The sequence below is a fragment of the Sebastes fasciatus genome, chromosome 8, assembly GCF_043250625.1.
Source record: "Sebastes fasciatus isolate fSebFas1 chromosome 8, fSebFas1.pri, whole genome shotgun sequence".
Taxonomy (NCBI): Eukaryota; Metazoa; Chordata; class Actinopteri; order Perciformes; family Sebastidae; genus Sebastes; species Sebastes fasciatus.
In genome coordinates this window covers 31422607-31450139 of record NC_133802.1, presented here as the reverse complement: position 1 = coordinate 31450139, position 27533 = coordinate 31422607, and the positions used below count along the sequence as shown (strand labels likewise).

Here is a 27533-nt window from a genome sequence, read left to right as displayed (position 1 = left end):
TACCTAGTAATAACAGATTTATGAATCAGGACAAAGAGAAAACACTTTATTTTAAAAAGTATGAAACAAGCCAGTGTTGTTCCTTACATTCATACAGACCAAACATTTGCATTTCTGAACACACAGTGGAATAACAACCATCAGTGGGAGAACCTAAATATACACTTCTTCAGTCAAACAGTCTCAAATGGACAACCTTTGATTTGACACAACGGTGAGAAAAAAAAAGCACAATATACTGTGATTACACTTTAAATAAAAACTCAAATACATTCTGAAAACAATAGGTCTGTCTCATTCAGGAAAATTAAAGATGGTTGAAAGAATATTTACATTTCAACATACACGTGATCTTTCAATGAAATAGCCTTCTGCAGAGAGGAAATAAAATATACGCCAGGTTACACATCAAGTACAAATGCACACATCTGCATACAGTGTGTTGAAAGGTTACAATACCTTTCTAAAACTATTATTCATTATAAGGTTGTATAATGATTTTATAAACTTCTACAATTCCCATTGTCATTTAGAGGTTTTTCAGTAGCAAGTTTTGTTTTCTCAGAAACTTAATTTTGTACAGTAGTTTAATTAATTGTCCAGAAATGACCTGATCAACGTGACAGACTTGTTCAAAGACAATATTTTCATGGCTTTCTCCAAGATAGTCAGATGATGTGGAAATCCACAATCCAGCCGATTAGACTGTTATCAGGCTATTAAACAGGCTTCATCAGTCGCTATAAGCCCAATAGATGTGGGTCAGTAGGGGCCTACTACACCCACTAGTAGGTTTTATCATCTAGTCACATGGTAGACGACAGCAACCGTTGTAATTATGACAGGAGCAGAAGTGGAAGTCAGGCACTGTAGTATAGACAGTTTGAAACAAAACACGGTGCTTTCACCCAGGAGACTGGAGTTCGCATCCCGTCTGAAACCAACAATGTGTAGTTGTCTTTGTGTTTTGGGTTAAAATATCTACGAACACAATGTTTTCCCCCAAACAAATATTACTAAAAGTGTTTTTTGTTTTGTTGCCTAAACCTAAATAAGTTGTAGTTTTCTTGCCTAAACCTAAATAAGTTGTAGTTGTTGTCTAAACCTAAAGAAGTTGTAGTTTTATTGCCTAAACCTAAATAAGTTGTAGTTTTGTTTCCTAAACCTAAATAAGTTGTAGTTTTGTTGCCTAAACCTAAATAAGTTGTAGTTTTCTTGCCTAAACCTAAATAAGTTGTAGTGTTGCCTAAACCTAAATAAGTTGTAGTTGTTGCCTAAACCTAAAGAAGTTGTAGTTTTGTTGCCTAAACCTAAAGAAGTTGTAGTTTTGTTGTCTAAACCTAAAGAAGTTGTAGTTTTGTTGCCTAAACCTAAATAAGTTGTAGTTTTGTCTAAACCTAAAGAAGTTGTAGTTTTGTTGCCTAAACCTAAATAAGTTGTAGTTTTGTCTAAACCTAAAGAAGTTGTAGTTTTGTCTAAACCTAAAGAAGTTGTAGTTTTATTGCCTAAACCCAAAGAAGTCGTAGTTTTTTTGTCTAAACCTAAAGAAGTTGTAGTTTTGTTGCTTAAACCTAAAGAAGTTGTAGTTTTGTTTCCTAAACCTAAAGAAGCCTTTTTTGTTTCTGTTCAAAATGTTTCCTTCAGTTTTAGAACATGTTACTTTTAAGTTTCCTTTTCACTTTTACAATGTAGTAGGCGCAGTAGGCCCCTAATGACCCACATCTATGGTGCTTACAGTGACTGATAACGGCTATTTAATGGCCTGATAACAGTCGAATCCGGTGCACAATCTCACTTTATCAGGTGCCTCCAACTCAGGAATACTTCCCTACATTACATTCCCTTCTCAAACTCCTACTAACTGGTTGGAGGACTGTATTCATGCCTTAATGTTTGAAAACCCAATAAAACATTTGAATATAGTTTAACTATTACGTTAAATTACCACAAATTCAAATTAGCATTAAGTATCTGAGAAAAACACGTAACCCAGTGTTTCCTCTCAAATCGAGTGCATGTTCATTCAACAATACAATTATTTTCATGTGAAAATAAACACCCAAAAGCATGACATTTGTTATTAAGCTAACTAACGTGTTTATATACATCTTACATAATGTCCAAAATGTACAACTTTTTGTAACTCATGTTCAACATACACTCACAATAATCAAACGTCTGTGCTCTTCAGCTCTAATAGAACAATTTAAAATCACATATTCAAAATACAACACAACCGACCACAAAGAGTGGACATACAATTCAGAAAAAAAAACACAAGTGCAAATGCATTCAAATTGAATATGTAGATGTTTGACTACAAGTTATAAGAAAAGTTCTGTATAAATTAGTTCACAGCTCAGTTAGGAGAAAAAACTTCTATCTGAATCTCTGCTATTTTTATGCAAACATCATGAAATGTGAATGTGATTTTCTTTTTATATACATATAGATATTGCACCTGACCTTCAGTTTTGCACCTTACGAACTAGCCTGTAAACAGGATATCTATAAGAGATAACGGAGGAGGAAATGGTTTGGTGAAAGAGAACCATTTCTGTAGTGAATGATTGTGACATGGAATATAAAACTGTTGACTGTAAACTGTAAAACAAAACAACCTGACAGGATAGAGTTTGACACACCACTCTTTCCCAGCTGAATACACACAGAGAGACAACGGCAAACACCGGATGCTGTGAAATTATGACATTACAAAGTGAAAATTTGTAAAAATTTTCAAGATTGCAAAACAAACGTAACATGCTGCTTAAAAAGGTATAATATGTTACATTTGACAGTTGCCGTTTGTAAACACACGGAATTCAAAGTTGAATGTAAAAGACCCGCCTGTCCACCAGACGTCACATTTTGCCTCGCAGAGACGAGAATATTACGTGCCTGTATGAAGGTGCAGTACCAGCAGTGGTCGACAAAGCCACTCATTTAGGATTAGCCAACAAAACCACTTATGCCCAGTTCAGACTACACGATATCGGCCCAATTATAGCCCGACACGGCTGTCGTAGGGTGTGGAGTTGGATCGGGAAAGTCTAAATGAGTGTGCGAAAATCAATCGTTTCATCTTGTGTAGTGTGTCATAATACACGACAACCGACGGCGTGTCTGGGACGCCTCACAACGTCCCGACAGAAAGTTTAGCATGTTTGTGCCGGGAGAGTGTGTATTGTTGGAACAGCGGACCGACGTGTAGTCTGTCATGTGTCGCGGCCAAGTCACGACAAGAATTTATGACTCTCAATCGTCTAATCTGACATAGTGACCATCGTAACCGTCAAAAATATCACGTAGTCTGATCCTGGCATTAGTTAGGTTTAGGGAAAATGTCATGGTTTGGCTTAAAATACGTACGTAGACTAAATAAAACCGATACGGTACATGTGACAGCTGTCAGTGTGAAGTTAGACTTCCGTCACTACACAACACGTGACAACAGTCACGTGACAACCGTTACTATAAAGACACTGCACCTTCATGCTGGCATGTAATGTTCACGTCTCGGTGACACAAAACGTGACACTGACACGCTTACTTCGGGTGGACAGGCGGGTCTATTACACGCTGGTGAAGCGAGCTATAGAGTGAATGAAGAGAGGGAGCGGTGTTAGTGAGAACAAAGCAGTGAATCAGAGAAATAAAAAAACTTTATTTTCTGATTATTTCACAGCGGTTATTTTGTAAAGCACGAATAAAACACACAACTAACGCCGAACACCTCCGCACAAGCCTGTGGGGAAGGTGCAGAGTTTCCGGATTTTGAATGAATGCAGCCGAAGGGCAGGCTTCATCCGGTCCGCAGTGTGTGTGGCTCAGCATTGCTCTCAGTCCAACTAAAACTGACCCACGTGGGACCCAAAGAGTCTTTGCTGAAGAGTCCCGAACACAGCAAAATAAGATAAACTACAGTCAGAGGGCTGCAGGGTCTCTGCAGATACAGACACCACCACACACTCAACAGTGATGATTGATTATTTTTCTATGAGTCTTTACATTGTTTTGTTTTTCTTAGAAAACTCCTGCATATTATACCTTTAATTTTCATTTTTTGGTTATTGTAGAGAACCAGAAATGTTATTCAGTTGGGAGAGGTAATGCACTCATCACAATCAGTATAAGTAGGTAAGACATGACCCTGTGTCCAAGCAGCATCAACTGAACAGTACACGATTTTATTGCACATTTCACGTCATCAGTGTCAGAATTGAGCCTTTTTAAATTACTTTAAATTTAAATTACACATGCACCTGCGTTCATGTAAGAGGAGCAGTGACAAACTAGAAAAAACAAACCAAGGCCAGATCATTTATCACAAATTCAAAGGCGTAATATTTGATTTCACCTCAGTTTTCCTGTAACGCCAATCCAAAATGGGAGGTACGTTGTTGAAAATCTGTCAACGGTCATCTGTCTTCTTCACTAAGCACCAGCAAACAATAAGTAGCTGCCAGATATTTGATGTTTTCTGGCATTGCTGAATAAACCTACAGGTCCACAGGACACGGCAGTGTTGTCAAAGGCCAGAGGCCTACTCACTCTGTGCAGGTCACAGGAGAACAGCAGCAGCAGCAGCAGCAGAAGACCCATCAACGGTTCATCTCCAGTTGTTGTAAAGGTAGAGGCCGGCGAAGAACAGGTTGGAGGTCAGGCTCACCAGCACAAGCCCCGGCCAGATAAGACGCCTCACGAAACCTGGAGGAGTCAAAGCGAAAGCAAAATTAGTAATTTGTTTCTGACAGACGAGGACTCAGCATCCATCTCCTCTGCCATGTTGAAATGAGACAGACTGCTTACCTTTGGTAGGAGGGCTGTTCTCAGGTCCCTGTGTAGTAGTACCAACCAGGCATGAGGACGACTCAGAGGAGCTGCCTCGCTTCTCTTCTTCTTCGATCACACTGCCGTCCCTTAACAGAGAACTCAAATCTGCAAAGCAATAGAACAGGTAAATAATGAAGCCATAGATCACTGGTTCCCAACCTGAGGGTCCCGACCCCAACTAGGGGTCGCCAAATTTTCATGGAGGGTTGCAAGGGCTTCTTGATTTAAACAATATACAGTTGAGCTATATCTCAGCATTTCATTCATTTCTTAGCGGGGAATTCCAGACGTCCCTCTCCCCAGCAACGTTTTCCAGCTCTTCCATGTGTTAAATTGCAGTAGCTAAATTTCACTGTGTGCTGTGCTTTGCTGTGTACAAAAACAATATAAGTAAGTAAGTAAGTAATTAATGAACATGAAATCTTTTCTCTCTGTAAAGCCACTAAATGTAGGATTGGAGAATGTTGGCCATCTGGTGGTAATATCATGAATGACACTGAAGGGAGACAGCAATGCATGTTGCTAAAAAAAAAAAAAAAATGAACATGTTAACGGTTTAACCTCAGCTGAACTCACCGTTTTGACTCTGGAACGGTGACGTATCAGGTGAAAAGCAGCCGCTGTAAATGGAGGAGGCCGACTTTACGTGGAAATGTGACGAAGACACAGACGGGGACATGAGCGTGGGTTCCGCTTCTGGCGCCGAGAAAAGCCGGAGTTTCCGTCCGCTGATGTTGAGGCGAGCGGGGCTGATGAGGGGGCGCCGGTGTCTGGCGGAATCTGAACTGGATGTGACGGACCCGGCTACTGAAGGAGCCGGAGAGGGGCCCGGGGACGACGGGCGGCTCCCAGACATCAGTGAAAAATAGTCTGTGGCAGAAAAAGAGATAAAATGTCATTCAAGGGGCTCTGAAAAGGGGGTTAGGAACTGATCACAAAATCATCAGGAGTTTTAATACCTGAGGACGGGGAGTCTTTGTATTGTGAGGCTGGTCTGCTTCCGCTAAACAGGTAACCGGAATCTGAAAATAAAGATTAAAAAACAATATACAATCACAGCATTCACCACAACCATGAGCCAGGGCTGTAGACAATATGTAGTACTGACAGCTAGCGTTTTAGAATGGGTACTGCTGTCCAAACTCAAAACATTGACGGAAGTTATCGCAAATTTTCGCAATTTCAGGGTTACCTTCTAGACACGGGGTAGTTAGAATCACTTCACCGACTGTGTGTCTCAAAGATTCGCTGCCTTGATAACCTGCTGCACACGGACCACCGAGAGATGTGGCGAGGCTTTTTAGGTCGGGTAGAATCTAACGTTAACGTTATCTCTGTTGATCCAGTTCATTTGCTAGTTTAGTGGCTGCAGAAGTCTGTGTTTGTGTGCCGATTTGCTTCATATGTGGTCATTTTATGATTTATTATTACAGTAAATATATTACATATTGGTCCTTTAAACCTGCAGAAACACAAACCCAAATAAAATCTAATGTTGTTTTGTGTCTGATGAAACTGAAAGTAGGTAACTTCATGCTAACATGTTAAGCCATACCTATTTAAAGAGGTTAGTGGTATGTGGTGTTGGTCAATCTGTCAGGTGATTTTGATGAATTTCAGCCCCCTAGTGGGAAAAATTGAGAAATGCAGCTCAGGCTGCAACTATACCCATTTTCATTGTTGATTAATCTGACAGTGATTTTCTCGATTAATCCGTCGTCAATCCAAAATAGCTGCTGATTGACTTTCTGTAAATCGACTAATTGATTAATTGACTAAACATTTCAACTCTAAACGCAGCTTTAAATTACGGAATTTAAAGCTGCGTTTAGAAGAGCTTTAAATACAGTAGCTGGTAGGAGCAGCCTCTTATTTGTGACTAAAATTGACATTTACTTCCATGTTAAATGCATTATTTTTACATCATATGTCTACATTGCATAGTTTGTCCTCCAGATGGCACTGACAAGTTTTATTTAAACTGTAAAATGTTGTGCGTTTGTTAAAAAAAGAAAGAAAAAAAAGCCCCTCGGCATAAACTATGTGGGTCTTTCCCGTGTTTTGAAACAGTGGCATGACCCAAATGTATGCCAAACGGCAGAAACTGAAAGCAAAGCTACTGAATCTTATCAATTATAAATCTTGTCTGCGTGCAAGTCAGCATGTTGCAAGAAGCAACTCAAGATCAAAACGTGTCTGAGCAGCTGTGAGAAGCCATGAAACAACTGTATACTGAATACTCCCACTCGCACCTGTTGAAGGTAGTGACCACACAAATAAATGACATGGCACTAAATGTAATGACACAAGTCATGTTCAGATTATGCCAAAAAGGTGATTGTCAACTCAACCTAAATGAAATCATTTTAAAAGGTGCAGTGTGTAGGATCTGGCAAGATCTGGCGGTATCTAGCGGTGAGGTGAGGAGATTGCAAACAGACTGAAGCCTCTCCCGTGTGCCAAGCGTGTTGGAGAGCTATGATGGCCGATGTGAAAACACGAATGGCCCTCTCTAGAGCCATCTGGAGCAGAGCCAGTGCGTAGAGTGTGTGTGCACGTGGGAAGTGAGTGGTGAAGCAAGAGAGCGAGAGAGTGGTGGCGATGGGAGCGAGCAGCGTTATGGATGAAAAGTTGAAACGGTTGCAATGTGGCAGACTCTGTTCCCTGCTCCCTATGTAGATATAAACGGCTCATTCTAAGGTAACGAAAACAACAAGTCTTATCATCAGGTGATAATACACTAAAGAAAACACTTATTATGATATTATATTCCATTTCTGCCAATAGATCCCCCCTAGTTGTTACACAGTGGTCCTTTAATGTTACCTGTCCTGGTGAGGGAGGGCATGGTGCCAAGGCAGAGGGCTCTGCTGAGGCGTCCCGGCAGAGAGGAGGGGGACGCCTTGCGCTCGCGAGGACTCTGGTGGCGGTTGATGAGCTTGTAGATGTTGGGCGGTGGGGCCAGGACGAAGGAGTCTGCCTGATCCGGAGCCTGGCTGCTGAAGAGTGCAGAGCTGCCTGCAAGGAATCTGCAACACAAGAGCAACGGAACGGTCTACTACCTGGCTTTAGGACACTTTCAATTGTGATTTCCTGTGTAAAGAAAGTCTTTAAATGAGATTTATCTCTTCCACACGAATGTCAATACACAATATTTTTGACATTAAAATATAAACTCAAAGCGTAAGGAGAGTCTGAAATCAAATCGGTGCAGAAAACGTTGCACCATACAGCTCTGATATCAGTTTAATGGGAGTACTTTTATTAATGGCGGCTGTCCCTGAAATGCTGCTGCAGCAGCTGTCGGGACAACAGGCAGCAGCTGAAAGCTCACTGAGAACAAAAGCTCCAGCAACAACAGCTCAACTCTCTCACATTTCCACAACAGACAGTCAGTCAGTCAGTGGCTCATACATGCCATGTGTCAAAGTAGTTTCTCTTGAGCAAGCTTGTTTGTTGCTGTGTTATAAAGCAACCGTTTTAAAAACTGGAAACACACAAGTGGACAAGACGGTGTGTTTGTGTTGAAAACAAAGAGAAGTCATATCCTTTCAAACAGCTGTTTATTACAGTCCATGTACAGCAAGTATTTCCTACAAAGGCTTCAAACTAGAAGCCCGACATTAAAAAAAAAAGACACCCAGTTTCAGCATTTGAGCACCTAAAACACAGTATGCTTCATTGGTTGCAGGAAACCTTTCAGCACGGACGGAGCTCCATTTCTGAGGCTACTACACATTATATAAACACATAGTAACTGATCAAATTGAGATATAGTTCATTAGCTTATTTAGGCTACAGCTTGGAATTACAAATTATTGCTTTAATTGTGTATAAAGTATCAAGATTTGGCATAAAATCAATTTTTTTTGTAAGTATCGAGTGTCATTAGTGTTTTTCTGCATCACACACATTACTAAAACATTTAGGTGTGACATTTAGGATAATCTTGCTAGCTACATATCCATAATAAAAACAGTTAGGGCTGCACAATTAATCAAAATATTATCGAAATTGCAATACGGCCTACTGCAATTTTCAAATCGCAGGATGAGGAGGAAATTGATATGTTTGTTTAAGAGGAAATATGTGTCAAAATACTATTTTAAATTAAATATTGTGGTGCTGCAGAGATGTCCTGGCCTACACATCATATTCTAGACTTAAAACATCTTTGTTTGGTACAGATCCCTGCAAAAATCACACCATAATCACTTTAATATGTTTTTCAATGAAAATGAAAATAATGTAAAAATTATAATTCCCTCTAATCAAATCATATCGCAATTACAATATCAGTCAAAATAATTGCAATTAGATATTTTCTCAAAATCGTGCAGCCCTAAAAACAGTGCAGTAAAAACATTCACGACTCAATTAGTTTAAAAAAAGGTAGTTCTACAGCTATTAAAACACCACAAAATACGTTTGTGGCAATGCTATAATAATGCTACAGTTGCATTTGGCAGCTTGAAATTAATAATTAACATAAACGTGTGAATGTAGAGTTGAATGTTTGACACAAATAAACGTGAACAGTCACACAGGTAGATACAGAAATCCTCTAAAAAACACACAAATAGCCAAATACTCAGGCTAGATATTATGCATATATCACAGCATAACAAACACGCACACTGCTTACAGCGGACACAAACTTTCTGGCACGGCATGTAAAACTTTGGCAAAGATAATACATTTTACCATACATATAACAAAAAGTACAAATATACTAATACTGAATTATCTTTTTCTTACTTTGAGACACACACAATGTAGACTAGTGTGTGCTTCAATACGAGACCATCAAAATTAGAGCTGCAATGATTAATCGATTAGTTGTCAACTATTAAATTAATCGCCAATCAATTAATCAGTTTAAGTAATTTTTCAAGGGAAAAAGTTCTGATTGCAGCTTCTTAAATGTGAATATTTTCTGGTTTCTTTCCTCCTCTATGACAGTAAACTGAATATCTTTGAGTTGTGGACTAAACAAGACATTTGAGGACGTCATCTTGGGCTTTGAGGAAACGCTGATTGACATTTTTCACCATTTTCTGAAATTTTATAGACCAAACAACTAATCGAGAAAATAATCGACAGATGAATCTACTTTGAAAATAATCGTTAGTTGCAGCCCTAATCTAAATTAAAACATGTCGCTTCTCCAGTCCAGTAACGTTTTCAGTTATCTTGCTTTCATCAGGGTAGATGAAGTCCAGATAGAATAAAACACGGTGCACTGGAGAAAAGTTTTGCAACGACGTGTTTTAATGCTGATAAAATCTTATCTTTGTCAAGAGTTTAACATGCAGTTTGTCACATGATGCAGTTTATGAAAGGTAGAAAAGCAACTCTGGGTAATTACTGATCGACGCTATGGCACGACGAATCCAATAGTTATCACTGTTAAAACTAGGACTGCCCCCTTCTTAGATTTATTTATTTGATTTTTATGCTTTTTTTTCATGCTGAATGACTTATTACCAAGAAACTTATGAGCACATCTCGGTAAAACAAGATTTAAAGTGGAATCTTTGTGGAGAAACTCAGTTTCACAGATCCGTTGATTAAGTCAACTCACCGTTTAGTCGACAAAATTGTACGTGTTAGTCGACTAAGAATGTCTTTGTTTGAGGACAGCCCTAGTTAAAACACTACGCTAGAGCACTATACAGCGTGATACACAATATTAAAATTATATATTTTATTTAACAGCTTCAAAGCTTGTAAATTTCTCTGTAGGTTATGAGTCAGGTATTGACTGTGTATAACTTTTACAACTCATACAAACCGCATCTTTAATGTCTCAAATTTGGCAACACTTTTGTTGCAAAAAAAAATATCACAATTTAAAGCTTTGAGACTACAACACCAAAAGGTGCTAGTGTGAGAACATAACTCAACTACAGGACGGCACGACATGCAATTTAAACCTCACAGATACTCTACCCACCAAATACAATCTATAAACACTTGCTACAGCTATTAGTTTGTAATACATGTTCACATAACTGTTAAATAAATACATTCCAACAAAGTAAAACAAAATAAACTGACGAGAGGTGAATTGTTAGCGCATGCAACTAGTACGTCCATCTGTGTTTTTAATACATCAACATGTTAGTATGCTGGCAAAGGAAAGTTCAGTGTTGCTGGAAGTGATCAAGAGAAGCAATAAGTGCTGAAGAATCTAATGTTTTTAGCTGCAAACGGTAATGCAGTGTTTCCTTTCTTATATAGAACAAGAAAAAGAGGACTACTTGCTACTATTAAAATCTTAGAAACTTACTTAGGACATCAAATTATATCGAGTCTCACAACTTTTGATTCTTACACTCAGCAGAACGCTTGCTTCCAGTTTTACATTATGAAAGATTTCCAATGACCATATTCAGCTGCAGAGTTGAGCACTTCCTAATTTTTTTTTTTCACCGTCGCATGTTAAATTAACTACTAAATGAAACACATCAGCTGTGAGCTTTTAAAATAATGAAGTCCGATGATTATTAATAGTTAACATATACTGACTGATCCTTTAACTCACACACTCACTTATATTCAGCACCGTAGATCAGCAAATGTACACGTTATGATAACCGTCAACTTTCATACCACGACATACCGTTACAACCCGAGCATGTAGGCACTATTTTTAAGCATCAGCAGAGTTTAACAAAAACATAATTCAAATAAAAGTACACAAATTAAAAATGTGTTGCAGGGATTTTTGGTTTACAGTGAAGAAGATGCTTAATTTCAAGGCAGAGGAAAAAAACTGAAGCATAATCCAAATGGAAATCACAAGATCACATTAATGGGGACGGGAGAAGAGCATCAAACAGCAACAACTAATAATACAAATTTTTTGGAAAAACGTTGATGGACTAGTGACTGCTTTTCCCAGGCAGCTATGTGTTTAGTTTTCAAATGACAATATGCATATGAACCTCACACTGCCATGTAAAAAGACTACCGTTTCAACAAAATTTGGGATGAAAAGGCTACGGCAGCCACTTCCCTACAAAGATATCGCATATGGAAAAACCTTCCAGCACTGATCTTGTATTCCTTGTGGACGTCAGTTATAAATACAGTAAATAGTGACTTCAAAAGGACTCACGACGAACACTTTTTGGAAATATCCATGGTCATTCTCTGTTCAGAAATTGTAGATGACGTGGCGCAAAACAGGACGGATGGGATTATTCAAAAACCACATCTGGAGTACGGCCTGCAGCGGCGTCTTCACAAATTAGTACTTCATGCAATTAGGTAGTTTCAACCCACTAGTTACACCAGAGTGTTAATAAATAAATAAATGAGTACATTCAAAATGTTTTCTAGCATAGTGTAGAATACATGGTTTAGTGTAGTACTAGTTTGGTACTTTAACGTTAAAAATCACACTATATTGGCTTAAAAACAGCCCATCACACATTTGTTATAGTTAATAAGGAATATAAATGTAATAAGATCAATAAACAGGATGATGATATACACAAAACTCATCCTGTAACGACCTTTTTGACCACTAATGGTTGCGTCCGAAATTCCACGCTAATGTTATTTAGTACGCTAAAACAGTATTTGAGATATTACGCGATAGTACGCGAATTGCATACTATTTCCAGTGAAAATATTACAGTATGGAAACGCTGGACACTACGGCGGCATAAATATCGCACAATGCAATGGGGTAGTGGCGTCAACGTTGACGGACAGCTCTGTGATGTCAATAACGCTTCAGTTTAAGTTCTAAGTATAGGATTTCACCTTGCTAGGCATACATGTAATCTATTTTTTAAATTAGTTCAGCCTTTATGATTTTCACAGATCATCGTTTTGGTCACATGAGGTTGGCACGGGTTACCACGGTTACGCATCTCCAACCGGCAAGGAAGTGAAAGCGTAAATTACTGCTCAGTGCGTCCGAAAAGATGCATCCTACTTATAATTCACACGAAAGTACACATGTTGGGTATGTAGAGCATAGTATGTGATTTCGGACGCAGCCAAATATCTTAGTGTTGGTTTCTTAATATTTCTTGATTCATTTTTTAATTACATGATTCCTGAAAGTCAGTTTCTCTCATTGAAACAGTCCAAAAAATAAGAAATCTATCATTGAGTCAAACCAGAGGGATTAATAAGTGTGAGCTGTTCATATCATACAATCTTATTTTTTGTGCATTAATACCGTTTACTACTAAATCAATGTTTATCTCCTACATTTTACACACTTCAGACAACTGTAGACCACGTGCATGTGTGCTTGAAGGTAGGGCTGCACAATTAATCGAATATTAATCGCGATCACGATTTGGGCTTCCCACAATTAAAGGAACATGATTGACTGCTATATTGACATTTAAAATGCTCATAGAAAACTGTGCTTCACATCAAATCAAGCACTTCCTAAACTTACAGCCTGAATTTTGAGACTGCAGTCCAGAGTAGTAGAAGAGTAGTACACAAAAATGCACCGAATTCAGGAGACGGAGAACCTTATTTTTAGTCTTATTTGTTAATTAGCAGGAACGTAGCACAACGTAACAGTGAAAGCAGTGCACTGATGGTTTAATTTTGGTACAACTTTATTTTGCTTCTAGGAGACGCAATGTGAATAAGAATCGGTCTTATTTTGATGCAAATAGTTGTACATTAAAAATGCTATAAAAATATTTTGTTCCTAAAAATAAATACAAAAAATCAACGAATAATCGTGATTATCATTTTGGACATAATCGTGCAGCCCTACTTGAAGGTGAGGTTTTGATGTGATTTAGCAAGTAGCACTAGTGTTTTGTTCCCATCATGAGCCACACACACAATCCTATGCTTCAAGTTTGCCATTCACGTCATAACCTCACAGTCATTCGCACACAGCAGTAAAAAGAGAGGGGGGTTATGGGTAAAAAAATGGACACTGAATTAAATCAGCTACCTTGTTCTGTCACAGAAACACTTACATATTGTGTTTCAAACTGGTTCTAATGAACACAAACCTCACGTGGAAAGAGGAGTCTCTACAATAACAATTTGAACATTACTGCTCAGATTCTGACCTTCGATATCGGGCTCTTCTCGGACCCAGCGATTTGCGAGTTGCCACTGCGGCGGCAAAGCTGAAGAGGCAACAGAGGGAGACGGTGCTGAGCTTGGCTTTGTCCATCCAGCCCGAGTCATCGGTCACGTAGCTCTCAGCCAGGTGGAGGCACAGGATGAGGAACCACAGGACGGAGGACACGGCGTCAATTCTCCTCAACCTGAAAATGCAGCAACACATGAGCGGTTTTTGGCTTAAATTAAAACATGTCTGGGAAGACCTTTCCAAATTAAGAGGCAGTGACTGCTTACCTCACAAGTCCTGCTAAGAAGATAGCAGTGAGACAGGTCAACAGGCCAACAGAGACTACAGCCAGCTGGTTGTCCTTTCCATGCTGCCACACCAGCTTGACATTTTCTAAAGTCTTGTCTGGGAGCAGCTCCAGCAGACTCTGCCATACGGGTTCACCTCCGCTGCTTTCGTTGGTGTGGGTGGATTCATTGTGGAGTGAAGGTTTTGGAGGAATGATCCCACCACTTAATGTCTGTGGGCCACCACTGGGAGTAGGCTGGTATGACAAATCACACAAAGACGTAGCGACTAGGAAAGCACATATCAGGAAGGCGAGGGTCCGTAACAGTATGACCCCCGTGGGAGAAGACCCAGAGTAGGAGCTCTGTGGGAGAGAGAAGATGTTTTCATTGTGAATCCTGACATTTTTTCACAACGTATGGAAATCAAAAAGCTATGCAAACCCAGTGTTGACATATTATATTAAAAACATTATTGCATTTGTTTATTTTATTGGTGTTCTATGGATTTTTGGATTGCACTGACCTTTACGAAGCCCTTGTCTGAGTCTCCGCTGCGTCGAAGTGGATGGTTTAGGAGCACTGTTCGAAGTTGACGGTTTTGATATTTTATGTAGTATTCTACTACTGTCTGACACGGCCTACATAGCTTATACATCTGCTCCAGGTGGTGCTTGTATGCCTCGATTTCCTCATCGTAGTTCTCCTACAAAAGAAGACAAAAACATTTAAGTTGTTGTTTACAGTTTTAAGTCACGGTAAAAAACAAAAAGTGTCGTAGTGAATAGAGAAGTGCATACATCATCCCGTGGAATAAATGAGGCCAACTGCTTTATCACTACAGTCTGGTTCTTATTGCACTTTCTGCACAAGAGCATCTGACTGGTAACCGTCTGCGGTGTCTTGGTTGTCGTGGGAAGGCTACCAGATACTCCGTGGTTAAGATGCTCCATGTACTGAGCTGGGATGGGTTTGTTGTAATCCCCATTCTGAAAACAAGACAGATCAACAAAAAGAATAGTATTAAAAAAACAATTTACTGACATGCTAAGAAAATAATTCACAGGTAGTTTTGAAACTTACCTCCTGAAAGCCATTATATTGATCACAGTTGGGACAATCCCAGCAGTTCCTGTTCCCAAAGGGCACCACAGAGTTCTGGTTACAAAACCAGCAGTTCACTTCTGCGTGGGTTGGCTTCTTTCTGTAAAATAAGAGGTGGACATGATGCAACTGTTAATCAAACCTGCTGATGTGTTTCTGAGGTACAAGGGTTTTCCCACAGTGGGATCTAGCTTCGGTGAGAAATATTCAAAGGTATTTGAAGCTTTGCAGAGCGGCAGGCTGACATGTTCTTCTGTCTGTCATTCTCCAACAGTTTTCTTGTCTGTCTTGAATTATTATTATTTATAAAGCCCTTAATGGCAACTTGCCGTCATACATCCCGTCCTTATTAAATTGGTCCATTTGTCATTATTCGACTTGTTCAAGTGATCGGCTAAAGCTTGAAGTCCCACGTGCAAACACTAAATATGTGGAGACTTCTTTTGGTGTTTGCGCTGCAAAAACTGGGAACAGTTTACAAAACACATTAAAATTAAACACAAAATATACCGTATACTGTATAAATGGGTGATTTTAAATCCATGATTACTACTCCCCTCTTGAATGTCACTGTTTTAACATTGTTCTATTGTTGTCTGGCTGATTGCTTCTTGTTCGTTAATTATGTTCTTGTGTGTACTTATTATGTTTTATTGTACTCTCGATATCATCTCGAGATTTAAATAAAAGTTGAATGAATGTCTGTTTGGAGGTCTTTGGTGTGCAAAAGTTTGGGAAGTTCCTGATGTTACTTTGTTGATGCATAAACTCAAAGCAATCATGTTAGTTCAAATGTATTTCTTAGGATAAACCCCCTTTAGATGTACCATCTCGTTTTCGAGGGGGTCCCAATATATATCACAATCACCTCATAACAGGAGTGATTGATTAAATCAAAAATGGAAATACGGCAACAGACAAAGACAAACCACACACTTTAATCAATGAAAACATTACACTCACAATGAGGCCAATAATAGATCAACAATAGAGTGTGAGTGGATTAGCAGGTATAAACAGTGGCAGCTCCATTGATAACAAGAGTAGCTCATCTCAAAGTGAGAAGAAATCAGTGCAAACTATAACAACAACTTCAACAGGTAAATTATTCCAAATTGCTGAGGCTTTAAACATAAAAAGCTATTTTGTCGATTGTTTTATCAGAGCAATAGAGCTGAGCAGAGTAAAAATGCACACATTAGTTTCCAAAACTAGATAATGTGTGCATTAAAACAGTGAAAATCACCATTTATCTCAACGTTAATGTCACAAAACTATCGGACGTTATTTAGCTAACATCACAGCTAGACGTTTGATCTAATATCAACAGGTAAATTACTCCAAATATAAAGGTTTTAAACATAGAAAACTGTTTTATGGATTGTTTTATTAAAACAAGAGACAGAGAAATAGAGCTGAGCAGAGTAAACACACAGCAGTTTGCAAAAGACCAAAAACTAGATACTGTCTGCATTAAAACAGTGAAAATCACCATTTCTCTCATTAATGTCACAAAACTATCAGAAGTTATCTAGCTAGTTTAGTGTAGCTAGCATCACAGCTAGCTGCAGTTAGCTTTAGAGTTAGCACAGAAACAGACTCTTCAGTAAACAGGGAACAGATTTAGACTGTTAATGTTGGCAGCATTATATCGTGTAGGTCATAAACATCAATGCTAATGATAAACCCAGTTTGTCCTGAGGTGATAACTATCTATAAACACGTGTAGTAGTAGTGTAGTAGTGTAGTAGTATAGTAGTATAGTAGTATAGTAGTATAGTAGTGTAGTAGTATAGTAGTTAATCTACCTGGTAGCTAGTTTGTAGATCACAGCTGCAGCAGCTCCAACAGCTACAGACGCGGTCGCTCCGACTCCGCTGTACATTAACTCCGGATACTCCAGGAGGAGCTGGTTGAACGCCTCCATCTCCAGCGAGGTTAGAAAGAGAAGCGACCAAACAACAGCAGAGAGATATATAAAGGTTTAGTTGTTGGTTCGGTACCGCAGAACACGGCGCGGGAAGCGCACGCGGCAGGAAGGGATCCTCTTTTGTTCACGCCCATGAAGCGGAACCGGAAACTGCGTCACTGCCTGGGACGCGTTCCAATATGTGTTTATTCATTCCTTGTATGTCGCCTGTACCATCCATTAAATTATTACCACTTATGATTAAACTATCACACATATCTAAATGTCTTCACCATGTTTTGAGTGCTTTAGGTGATAGTATTTATTAAAATCAAACGCTTTTGTGTGTTTCTGAGCATCGCGCAGTGAGGTACAGAGGGAGTATGATAGTGTTGGAATGTGTTTTTTTTCCATTTTCTGCTACTTTATTGTTCTACTCCACCACAATCAAATACAGTATTGTACATTTTACTTCACAATAAAGTTAGTTACTCTGCAGATTCAGATTAATATAATAATAATACATTAATAAATAAATAATATTAATAACAACAACAACAATAATTATCATATAATAATAATAATAATAAATAAATAATAACAACAACAATAATAATAACAATCATATAATAATACATCATAATAATAACAATAATAATAATCATAATAATAATCATATAATAATAATAATAATAAATAAATTGAATCTACAAATACCAGCTGCTACATTAACATGACGTAATACATCAATAATTGTAATCCGATAATATAATGTGCATTATTCTGAAATTTACTTAAGTAAAAGAACCAAAGTATTAGCGCTATTGCAGGTCCTTCCTTCCTTCCTGCAGCTGTCAGCAGCACGGCTCCCAGTAGACCACATACACACCAAAAACTGACAATAATAGTACAAAAATAGTGTGCATTATCAGTACTACTTAGGTGTAACTTCAATTCATACTGTGCAATACTTTCAGGTGAAATTTCATTCCAATCACTTCAGTGCAATATCAATTTTCCACTTGTGCAATTGTGTTACTAGTCTGTTTATTTTCAATACTGTATATATTGTTCCTATTTTTTTATATTTCCCCTTGTTTACATTGTTCCTATTTTTATATTTCCTTATATTTAAATTATTCGTATTTTATATGACTGTCTATTTTTGTTTTTACTGCATTGTATCTTGCTTTTTGTTTCTGCACTATCCCCTTTACTGCGGTACACTGCAAATCTTCCCACAGTGGGATTAATAAAGGAACATCTTATCTTATCTTAAGTACATTTTTTCGAATGCATGACTTTTAACAGAGTATTTCTAGTAGTACTTCCTCCACCACTGATGACAGTTGAGGACAGTTCTTTCAATCATTTCAACAAAGTTTATTATCTTATCATGTGACATTTCTATGCATCAGTTAAATCATTATTGAAGCTTAAACAATGGGCCTTCCTCTAAAACTTTGAAAGCTATATCCTAATAGCTTTTGTATATTAGGCTTACTACTATTACCATGAATGAATAGATGAATAGCCATATATATATATATATATATAGTCGAGAAGTAAGTCAATCAAGTATTTGATGCAAAAATGTTATAATAGCTTTTGTAGCCTATATTAGGCCTATACTACTAGTACTATTACAATTAATTAATAGATAAATAGCCATATAGTCGAGGAGTCAAGAGTATTTGATGCAAAAATAACATTTTATTGTAACAAACATGATGTAGCCTCATTTACATCAAGTAAACATTCACAATCGAATAAGAAAACTGATCAGTGCTTCTGATGCATAGCATCACTTTCTCAACTGTTGCATAGCAGCTCAGAGAACTGGATAAAACCAGAGAAAAATAAATAAATGACACATGTAAAAGCATATTCCAAAAAATAAAAAAATAATAATAAAAAAATTTACAAATAAAAAGTAGTATTTGGTTGCAAAATAATTCTCCAACAAGACTTAAATCAACTGTCAACCTGCAAAAATGTACACTTGATCTGTGCCATTTTTCTGAAGCAAAATGACAAGTAAATTCTTTGGCACATGAAACTGTAGCCTATGAATAAACTTAACCAGCAGCTTATTTAAAAAGCTGATAAACAAAATTTACAATTTATCAAACAATTAATTTAACCTGACAAACGAATGACAGCCCAAGTCAGTGAACTTGGCTGTCAGTGGTTAGAATAACTCACTACTGGTGGTCAAATGGATAAGCAATAGGCGCCTCAGCTTGTCTTGCATAGGTGGTGGTGAGCTGCTGGTAGTTGCAGGCAACAGACACGGTGCCTCCTCCAGGGCTCATCGGCTGACTGAATAACAAATATATAGGCATTTAAAAAAAATAAAATAAGAAACATAAGAAAATAATATTTTAAAAAAAAAGTAGTATTTGGTTGCAAAATAATTCTCCAACAAGACATAAATCAACCGTCAACCTGCAAATTTACACTTGATCTGTGCCATTTTCTGAAGCAAAATGACTCCTTGGCACATGAAACTGTGTAGCCTATGAATAAACTCAGCTTATTTAAGAGCTAATAAAACAAATTTACAATTTATCAAACAATTAATTTACACCTGACAAACGAATGACAGCCCAATCGACTTAAATCAACTGTCTACCTGCAATTTTACACTTGATCTGTGCCATATTTCTGAAGCAAAATGACAGTAAATTCCTTGACACATGAAACTGTAGCCTATGAATAAACTTAACCAACAGCTGATAAAAAACAAATTTACAATTTATATGACTAACAGCCCAACTGAAATGGTGAAACAGATGAACCTGCTCCATGCAAAACTGCAATTTATAGATAAATTCTATACACATAAGTTAAAATTGAACAACCAAACTATATCAGTGAACATGCTGTCAGTGCATGGTTAGAATATAACGCACAAACCCTCTACTGGTGGTCAAATGGATAAGCAATAGGCGCCTCAGCTTGTCTTGCATAGGTGGTGAGCTGCTGGTAGTTGCAGGCAACAGACACGGTGCCTCCTCCAGGGCTCATCGGCTGACTCACTGCGGCGTATGGACACCCGTTGTGGGGCACTAGCACGGACTGGTGTCGGTGGTGCTGGAAGTGCTGGAGGTGGTTGTGGTGATGGTATGCACCATAAGGAGAGTGATGGAAGTGTGCAGGCTCGCAGTATGCACCCACTGGAGACACGCTGCGGATGACCTGAGGTGTCTGGTATCCGCTCCAGGAGCTGCTCACATAGGGCTGCAGGTAGAGACTCTCAGGTAAGCCGCCCAGGTGAGTCGTGCTGCTCGGAGGTCTGCAGGGTCTCCTCACCCTCCTGCGTCTCCGGTAGTTCCCCTTGTCAAACATGTCCTCAAAAGCCGGATCCAGCATCCAGTAGTTGCCCTTCCTGTCCCCTCCTCCGTTGTTGTCTCTGGCCATCTTCACGAAACACTCGTTGAGAGACAGATTGTGTCTGATGCTGTTCTGCCAGCCCTTCTTGTTCTTCTCGTAGTAAGGGAACTTGGAGATGATGTAGTCGTAGATCCCGCTGAGTGTCTCTCTCTGGTCGTGGCTCTCCTTGATGGCCATGGCGATGAGAGCCACGTAGGAGTACGGAGGCTTCTCCTCCTTCTGGTCTCCGGGTTCCACCTCCACCTCCGCTGCACCTTGGAGCTCAGACCGGGGCGAGTTGGAGCTGATGTCCAGGAGATGCGCTTTCTGCTCGGCTGGGGATTCCTCCTCTGCGTCCATCATGGCTCACCAGGTGTCCTGCTGCTGGTGCGTCCTCCTGCTGGTGCGTAATGGCTGTGTGATCTGGTTCGTGTCCTGCAGGTGCTCTCACTCCTCCCACATGCACAGAGTGCAGCAGTTATCGTCCTGCTTTCATCTCGCCGAGTTTCTCACACTGTTTCTGTGTGTCACAGCTGTGCAGCAAACCTTGTTTAGGTTGAATCGGGGTTGAATTAGAGGTCACAGGACGGTGTTTTACAGATCCCACCTTTTGAGCTGCGCCATCAAAGGCTTCAGAGCGTCTTGTCTTTATATACATTGTGTCTAATATTCAGGGTGGTTAATAATATTGTTAAAGTGGGCAACAGGTGGACCCATTGCAGTCTTTTGATCAGTGTAAAGCGCATTTATTTAACATTTTATGTTCAGTTTAATGCACTTAACAAATGATTTCACTTCGTAAAATTTGCTACCAACAAAAGAAAGAGAATCACAAATAATATTAATAATTTTAAAAATAATAATTGTAGGGGCCTATGTGAACAAACAGCCTTGAAAGTTATTTTTTTTCCCCCAAATGTATTTATTTGGTTTTCTTTACACCAAATCAGTAAAATAATGATCAACAGATTACTGTTTATAAAAATAATAACAACTACAATAATAATAATAATAATAATAATTATTATTAGTATTAATATTATTATAATAAATGATAATAATATAAATAAATTATAAATAAATAATAATAATAAATAATAAATAATAATAAAGAAAATAATAACCACAGGATGATAAGATAGACAACACTAATAAATATTGCCTTTACAAAGTCACATTTTGACTGATTTTAAATGTTAATTTGTGCTGCTTTTTATGTCTTTGTAAAGCACTTTGTAAAATGTTTTTGAAAAATGCTATATAAATAAAGGTATTATTATTATTATTATTATTATTATTAATAATAATAATAATAATAATAATAATAATAATAATAATACTGAATACTTTCTCAACTGGTTAACCAAATATATGATAAAAGGCTGCCACACTATTAAAAAATGTAACCTCATCTTCTATAATCCATGATTAACCTTCATGCATGAAAAGTTTTTTTTATCACAAATCTGGACCTCAGTCAGCTCTTGCATTAATGTTTATGGATTTTAACCACTTATTTTAAGGTTTAGGCCTACAGTAGCTGCATTGAAGCACTTCTTCTATAAGCTTGCAAATATGATATGATAACTTATAAAACTTACATTAAACACGATGAAATGAACAAACCCTGTCATATATTCAGGTGTGTGTGTATAAAGATAATGTTTAAACTATAGTGAACTGGATGCACAGAAGTACTCATCCACATGCATTGATTTGCTCCTTCGGACACACATGTAGGCAGTGGTGGGAGAATTACTCGGATTCTTTACTTAAGTAAAACTTACCAATACCACAGTGTAGAAATATTCTGTTACAAATAAAAGTCATGCATTCAAAATTATACTTATAGTAAAAAAAAGTGCAAAAGGTAAAAGTACTCATGATGCAGAATGGCCCATTTCAGAATAATGAATTAGACATCACTTTAATGTTACAGCTGATAAAGGTGAGGCTAATTTTAATCTAATTATCTTACTTTATATATTGAATTTACCCATCAATAAATCAATAAAGTTTGATCTTAGCAGCCTATAATAATACATTATAATTTATTTTTTGATTATATTTTGTGTTATTAATCTCAATCTGCAAGGTATTAAAATCATCTAATAAATGTAGTGGAGTAAAAAGTTCAATATTTGCCTCTGAGTTTGAGTAGAGTACAAGTATAACGTAGCAGAAAATAAAAATACTCAAGTAAAGTACAAGTAGGCCTACTTAAGTGAGTAAATGGGGCCTACACCGTCTCTACATTTAAGAGTAGGCTAAAGACTTTCCTCTTTGATAACGCTTATACTTAAGCTGCTATAGGCATAGACTGCCGGGGGACTTCCTATGACACACTGTCATAAGGAACTTCCTATGACACACTGAGCTCCCCTCTCCTTCTGTATATACTCATGTCCCATGTCCATGTTGTTACTAACTTCATTCCTTCCCGGGAGTCCTTGTGCCTCCTTGTCTCGCAGCTAACCGTGGAGCGGGGTCACACCTGGAGTGAGGTCATACCTGGAGCGGGATCACACCAGGGAGCGAGGTTATACCTGGAGCATGGGTACACTTGGAGCAGGGTTTCACCTGGATCTTGGTGGTCTCCGGTATTGTGGCTGCATCTGCTGCCGCGTCGGTGCCTGCTTGACACCAACTGCTACCATCCCTAATTAACTACGTCTGTACGAGGGACTACCAATGCTAACGAGGGATTTCCAACACCTAATGACAATGTGGCAGCCTGGAGAATAACACTTCTCAATCACTGCCAAAGACATCAAGAGCTCCCAGCAAGCATGCTGATGCTGCAGGAACCAATGCACGGGCATCGATCGCAGGGACGTCCCACACCAATACACATGGACGTACTGAGGAGAGATGCTGGACAGTGCTGGCTTTCCGATAGTTGTATTATCACTCTTTCCATCCACCACTATTGGTTTTGTGTTATCAGCCCTACTTGTATTAGTTATTACAGCTGCTAGACTGCTATTGTGGCTGCTTCTATATCTCTCTCTCTCTATCTCTCTCTCTCTCTCTCTCACTCTATCTATCTATCCCCCCAGCCGGTCTCGGCAGATGGCCGCCCGCCCTGCGCCCGGTTCTGCTCCAGGTTTCTTCCCAGTAATCGGGGAGTTTTTCCTGGCCACAGTGCGCTTGGTGGATCCTGTTGGGTCTCAAAACTATGGTGTACGGTCATAGACCTGCTCTACATATAAAGCGTCTTGAGATAACTTCTGTTGTGATTTGATGCTATACAAAAATAAATTGATTTGATACTTAGTTACTTTCGACCGGTTGTGTCTAGAAGGGAACTCGGAAATTGCAAAATCTGATCTGAGTTCTGCAAAAACTTGCAAAAGACTTAATGCCCGGCAACCTATCTTAACCTTAACTATTCCAGATCAATGCCTAACCTTAACTATTCCAGATCAATGCCTAACCTTAACTAATCCAGACCAATGCCTAACCTTAACTATTCCAGATCAATGGCTAACCTTAACTATTCCAGATCAATGCCTAACCTTAACTAATCCAGATCAGTGCCTAACCTTAACTATTCCAGATCAGTGCCTAACCTTAACTATTCCAGATCAATGCCTAACCTTAACTATTCCAGATCAATGCCTAACCTTAACTAATCCAGATCAATGCCTAACCTTAACTATTCCAGATCAATGCCTAACCTTAACTATTCCAGATCAATGCCTAACCTTAACTAATCCAGACCAATGCCTAACCTTAACTATTCCAGATCAATGGCTAACCTTAAGTATTCCAGATCAATGCCTAACCTTAACTATTCCAGATCAGTGCCTAACCTTAACTATTCCAGATCAATGCCTAACCTTAACTATTCCAGATCAGTGCCTAACCTTAACTATTCCAGATCAATGCCTAACCTTAACTATTCCAGATCAATGCCTAGCCTTAACTAATCCAGATCAATGCCTAACCTTAACTATTCCAGATCAATACCTAACTAATCCAGATCAATGCCTAACCTTAACTAATCCAGATCAGTGCCTAACCTTAACTAATCCAGATCAGTGCCTAACCTTAACTATTCCAGATCAGTGCCTAACCTTAACTATTCCAGATCAATGCCTAACCTTAACTATTCCAGATCAATGCCTAGCCTTAACTAATCCAGATCAATGCCTAACCTTAACTATTCCAGATCAATACCTAACTAATCCAGATCAATGCCTAACCTTAACTAATCCAGATCAGTGCCTAACCTTAACTATTCCAGATCAATGCCTAACCTTATTCCAGATCAATGCCTAACCTTAACTATTCCAGATCAATGCCTAACCTTAACTAATCCAGATCAATGCCTAACCTTAACTATTCCAGATCAATACCTAACTAATCCAGATCAATGCCTAACCTTAACTAATCCAGATCAATGCCTAACCTTAACAATCTTACAAAGAGTTTCCCCAGTTTGCTGGTTCTCTTCTAGACACCACCCTTTCCACCACTGCACACAGGTGTTTTTTTCTTTACTGTATCAACTCAGAGAGGCACGTGACAGTCGGGTATTTCCAGCTCTTCGTCTGCTACAGAGAAGTACTGAGAGACTAGCAGGTATCAGTGCAGCATACCACCCACATCCAGCGAGGCATGAACAGCAGGCCTGTCTGTCCGCTGAGGATGGCAGATAATGATCACCTGCTCTCAGCAGACAGTCTGTCTCCCCTGAACTGATAGGGAAGCACAGATCTGAAGAGGAAAAAAAGTGAGCAACAAGTAGAGAGGCAACTGCGTCTTTGGCAGGGATTAGAGGGCATCTTGGGTCGGCCATTGTTATAACTGTAAGGGTATTAATTGAAGAGAATACCTTTCTTGAACAATAAGTATTGGCACCTAGTCAGAATGGAAGATAATGTCTTCTTGACTATTCATTTTTTGAATAAAGTTCAGTACAATACAGAATTAAGGAGACCATGTCTCTATCAAACCCCTTCCTTCAAGTAGTCCATCATTAATTTTCATGGAGATTCATCACTCAGTCCTTAAGAAATGTATTGTAAACCTGTGTTTTCCAATGACATAAAACCACAGACTGTGTATAAGAAGTAGACGTAGTCACCGTGACGTCACCGATTGGTTTGTGGACTGCTATTTTGACGGTTGTGTCTAGAAGGTAACCTGCAAAATTGCAAAATCTGTTCTGAAATCTGCAAAAAACTCTCACGAGACTCGCTGACCGACGACCTATCCTAACTATAACTATTTAAGATCAATGCCTAACCTTAACCATCTCGCGAGAGTTTCCTCAACTTGCGGGTTCCCTTAGACACGACCCGTTTTGAAGCCTCGAGTTTGGCATTTTGGCCATTTTGTTGTTTTCGTGCAACCAGAAGTGGCACGAGAGGGTGGAGCTATGTACAACTGAACGTTGAACAACAAATTTTTAGGCGACCAAAAAGGTTATAATTAAAGATAGGGTCGACGATGTTGGAAAGCTAGCATAATTTGAAAGTAGCATCGGCCTCAGGAGCTCCATCTAAACGAGCAGTGCAAGCTAGAACAAGCAGGGAGGCAGGGTGGCATCTGATTGGTTCTCTCCAAGCGGACCGGCAGTGATTGGTAGACATTTTTACAGGATTACAGCAGCTACAGATGACGGCTCTTTTCCGGTCCTTTTTCAGAGCTCATCAATAATGGATCGCTGTCGGGGTGTAAAGACCATTTCAACCAATATAACAAATAGTGTCTACTGGAGAACATCGTCAACCCTGCCGTTAACTTTCATGAACTGAAAACACACTGTGAAAGGGTTAAAGTTGTAAAACGAAAACACTGACAACTCCCAGACCGGACAACGCCGTGGTAGCGACCTGTCAATCACAAGGTAGCCCCGCCCTAAAGCATCCCCTGCTTTATGGTCTATTTGACTCTAAATGGGAACATAATTTACTAAATGAACATCATGCTGTATTGAAGAAGACTTCAAACTAGTGATTGAGACCTTAAACTCATGTTTACAATGTTTACTGAGGTAATAAATCAAGTGAGAAGTAGGCTCATTTTCTCATAGACTTCAATACAATCAGACTTCTTTTTGCAACCAGAGGAGTCGCCCCCTGCTGGCTGTTACAAAGAACGCAAGTTTAAGACACTTCAGCATTGGCTTCACTTCTTAGACCCGGAGGTTGCTGACCACATGAAACCTGTCATGCTGACATAAGAAATGCATGTACAATGCTACACAAGAAGTCTGGAGTTTTTCTGTTTGCTTTAATGGTGCACTCATAAATAATGTCAGTATTAAAGTCAATATAAGAAGGTAAGGAAAGGTTCAGGCTACCCTGTACTCTAAAATACATTATTTGTCATGTAAATCTTGTCCTGTGCATTAACAGAAATTATGAAAAGAATTGTGGAAAAGGATGTTCTTCTCGATGTTCAGGACCTTGTCTTTTAGAAAATTGAGGTATCATGAGAGTCTCTGGAATAAATGATGCTCACACACTGTACAGGAATGAATAGTGATATACTCGTATGTCTCATCTGCTCTCCTGAACTTCCCTCTCTGATTTCTCAGTTTTTTTTTAATAACTAATGAAAATGACAAAAGGAAACTGGACAGCCCCTGTCATGGAGAAAGCTAGATTTACCTCCTGATGTCATATGAGCGAAGAGCGAGGCGCCAGGCTAAACACAATCTGTGTAGGTAAAGCTATCTGAGACTAAAGAAGAATGCAGCAAAACTGCCAAAAACACAGATTGTGAATGCAGAAATGAAGAGTTACAGTACTCAGACATCCTCAAACATCCTCAAGTTTGACCCAGAACAAAGAAAAACAGCTTCAAGGCTGAATTCAAGGACTACAGCCGTGGTTTCAAGTTATACACAGCATTCACATTCAAAGTGATTTACGTAAGTTGACTATAAAATGTTAATGGTGCGATCTGTTCAGAACATAATTCAAGTGTCAAGTAT

At 38.8% G+C, this 27533-nt stretch overlaps 2 protein-coding genes and 2 long non-coding RNA genes across 14 annotated transcripts in view; 2 read left to right on the top strand and 2 right to left on the bottom strand.

Annotated features, from left to right (window-relative positions):
- Window positions 1–27533, top strand: part of LOC141773245 (uncharacterized) — a 237809-nt gene that overhangs the window by 99123 nt on the left and 111153 nt on the right. The window lies entirely within an intron of this gene.
- Window positions 33–17352, bottom strand: tmem201 (transmembrane protein 201). Of its 10 annotated transcripts, none has more exons than XM_074644983.1 (13): window positions 17109–17352; window positions 15280–15400; window positions 14997–15185; window positions 14723–14902; window positions 14197–14561; window positions 13905–14105; window positions 7663–7865; window positions 5796–5858; window positions 5413–5706; window positions 4813–4941; window positions 1311–4710; window positions 1226–1252; window positions 33–1047 (listed from the first exon to the last, which is right to left on the bottom strand). In XM_074644983.1, the coding sequence occupies exons 1-11, from the start codon at window positions 17225–17227 to the stop codon at window positions 4613–4615; spliced, it is 1962 nt and encodes a 653-aa protein (XP_074501084.1). In that variant the 5' UTR covers window positions 17228–17352; the 3' UTR covers window positions 33–1047; window positions 1226–1252; window positions 1311–4612. The 10 variants fall into 10 exon arrangements, with proteins under 10 accessions (XP_074501084.1, XP_074501083.1, XP_074501090.1 ...); XM_074644989.1 differs by lacking the exon at window positions 33–1047 and having other exon boundaries at window positions 1086–1397; window positions 1428–1454; window positions 1542–4710; XM_074644982.1 differs by having other exon boundaries at window positions 1226–4710.
- LOC141773205 (uncharacterized) lies at window positions 987–1362 on the top strand. The gene is made up of 3 exons (XR_012595035.1): window positions 987–1061; window positions 1093–1179; window positions 1268–1362. It is a non-coding gene; the product is annotated as an uncharacterized LOC141773205 (long non-coding RNA).
- Window positions 18903–21168, bottom strand: foxl2l (forkhead box L2-like). The gene is made up of 2 exons (XM_074642756.1): window positions 19658–21168; window positions 18903–19195 (listed from the first exon to the last, which is right to left on the bottom strand). Exon 1 carries the CDS (start codon window positions 20945–20947, stop codon window positions 20132–20134), a length of 816 nt encoding a protein of 271 aa, XP_074498857.1. The 5' UTR covers window positions 20948–21168; the 3' UTR covers window positions 18903–19195; window positions 19658–20131.

What these genes read in the sequence shown, in the direction of transcription:
- tmem201 (XM_074644982.1), bottom strand. Translation starts at nt 17,227, where the DNA reads ATGGAGGCGTTCAACCAGCTCCTCCTGGAGTATCCGGAGTTAATGTAC. An exon ending in GCCCTCCCTCACCAGGACAG is followed by an intron (nt 5,859 to 7,662) that starts GTAACATTAAAG and finishes CTTTATTTTCAG; the next exon opens with ATTCCGGTTACCTGTTTAGC. An exon ending in GAACAGCCCTCCTACCAAAG is followed by an intron (nt 4,711 to 4,812) that starts GTAAGCAGTCTG and finishes TGACTCCTCCAG; the next exon opens with GTTTCGTGAGGCGTCTTATC.
- foxl2l (XM_074642756.1), bottom strand. Translation starts at nt 20,947, where the DNA reads ATGATGGACGCAGAGGAGGAATCCCCAGCCGAGCAGAAAGCGCATCTC.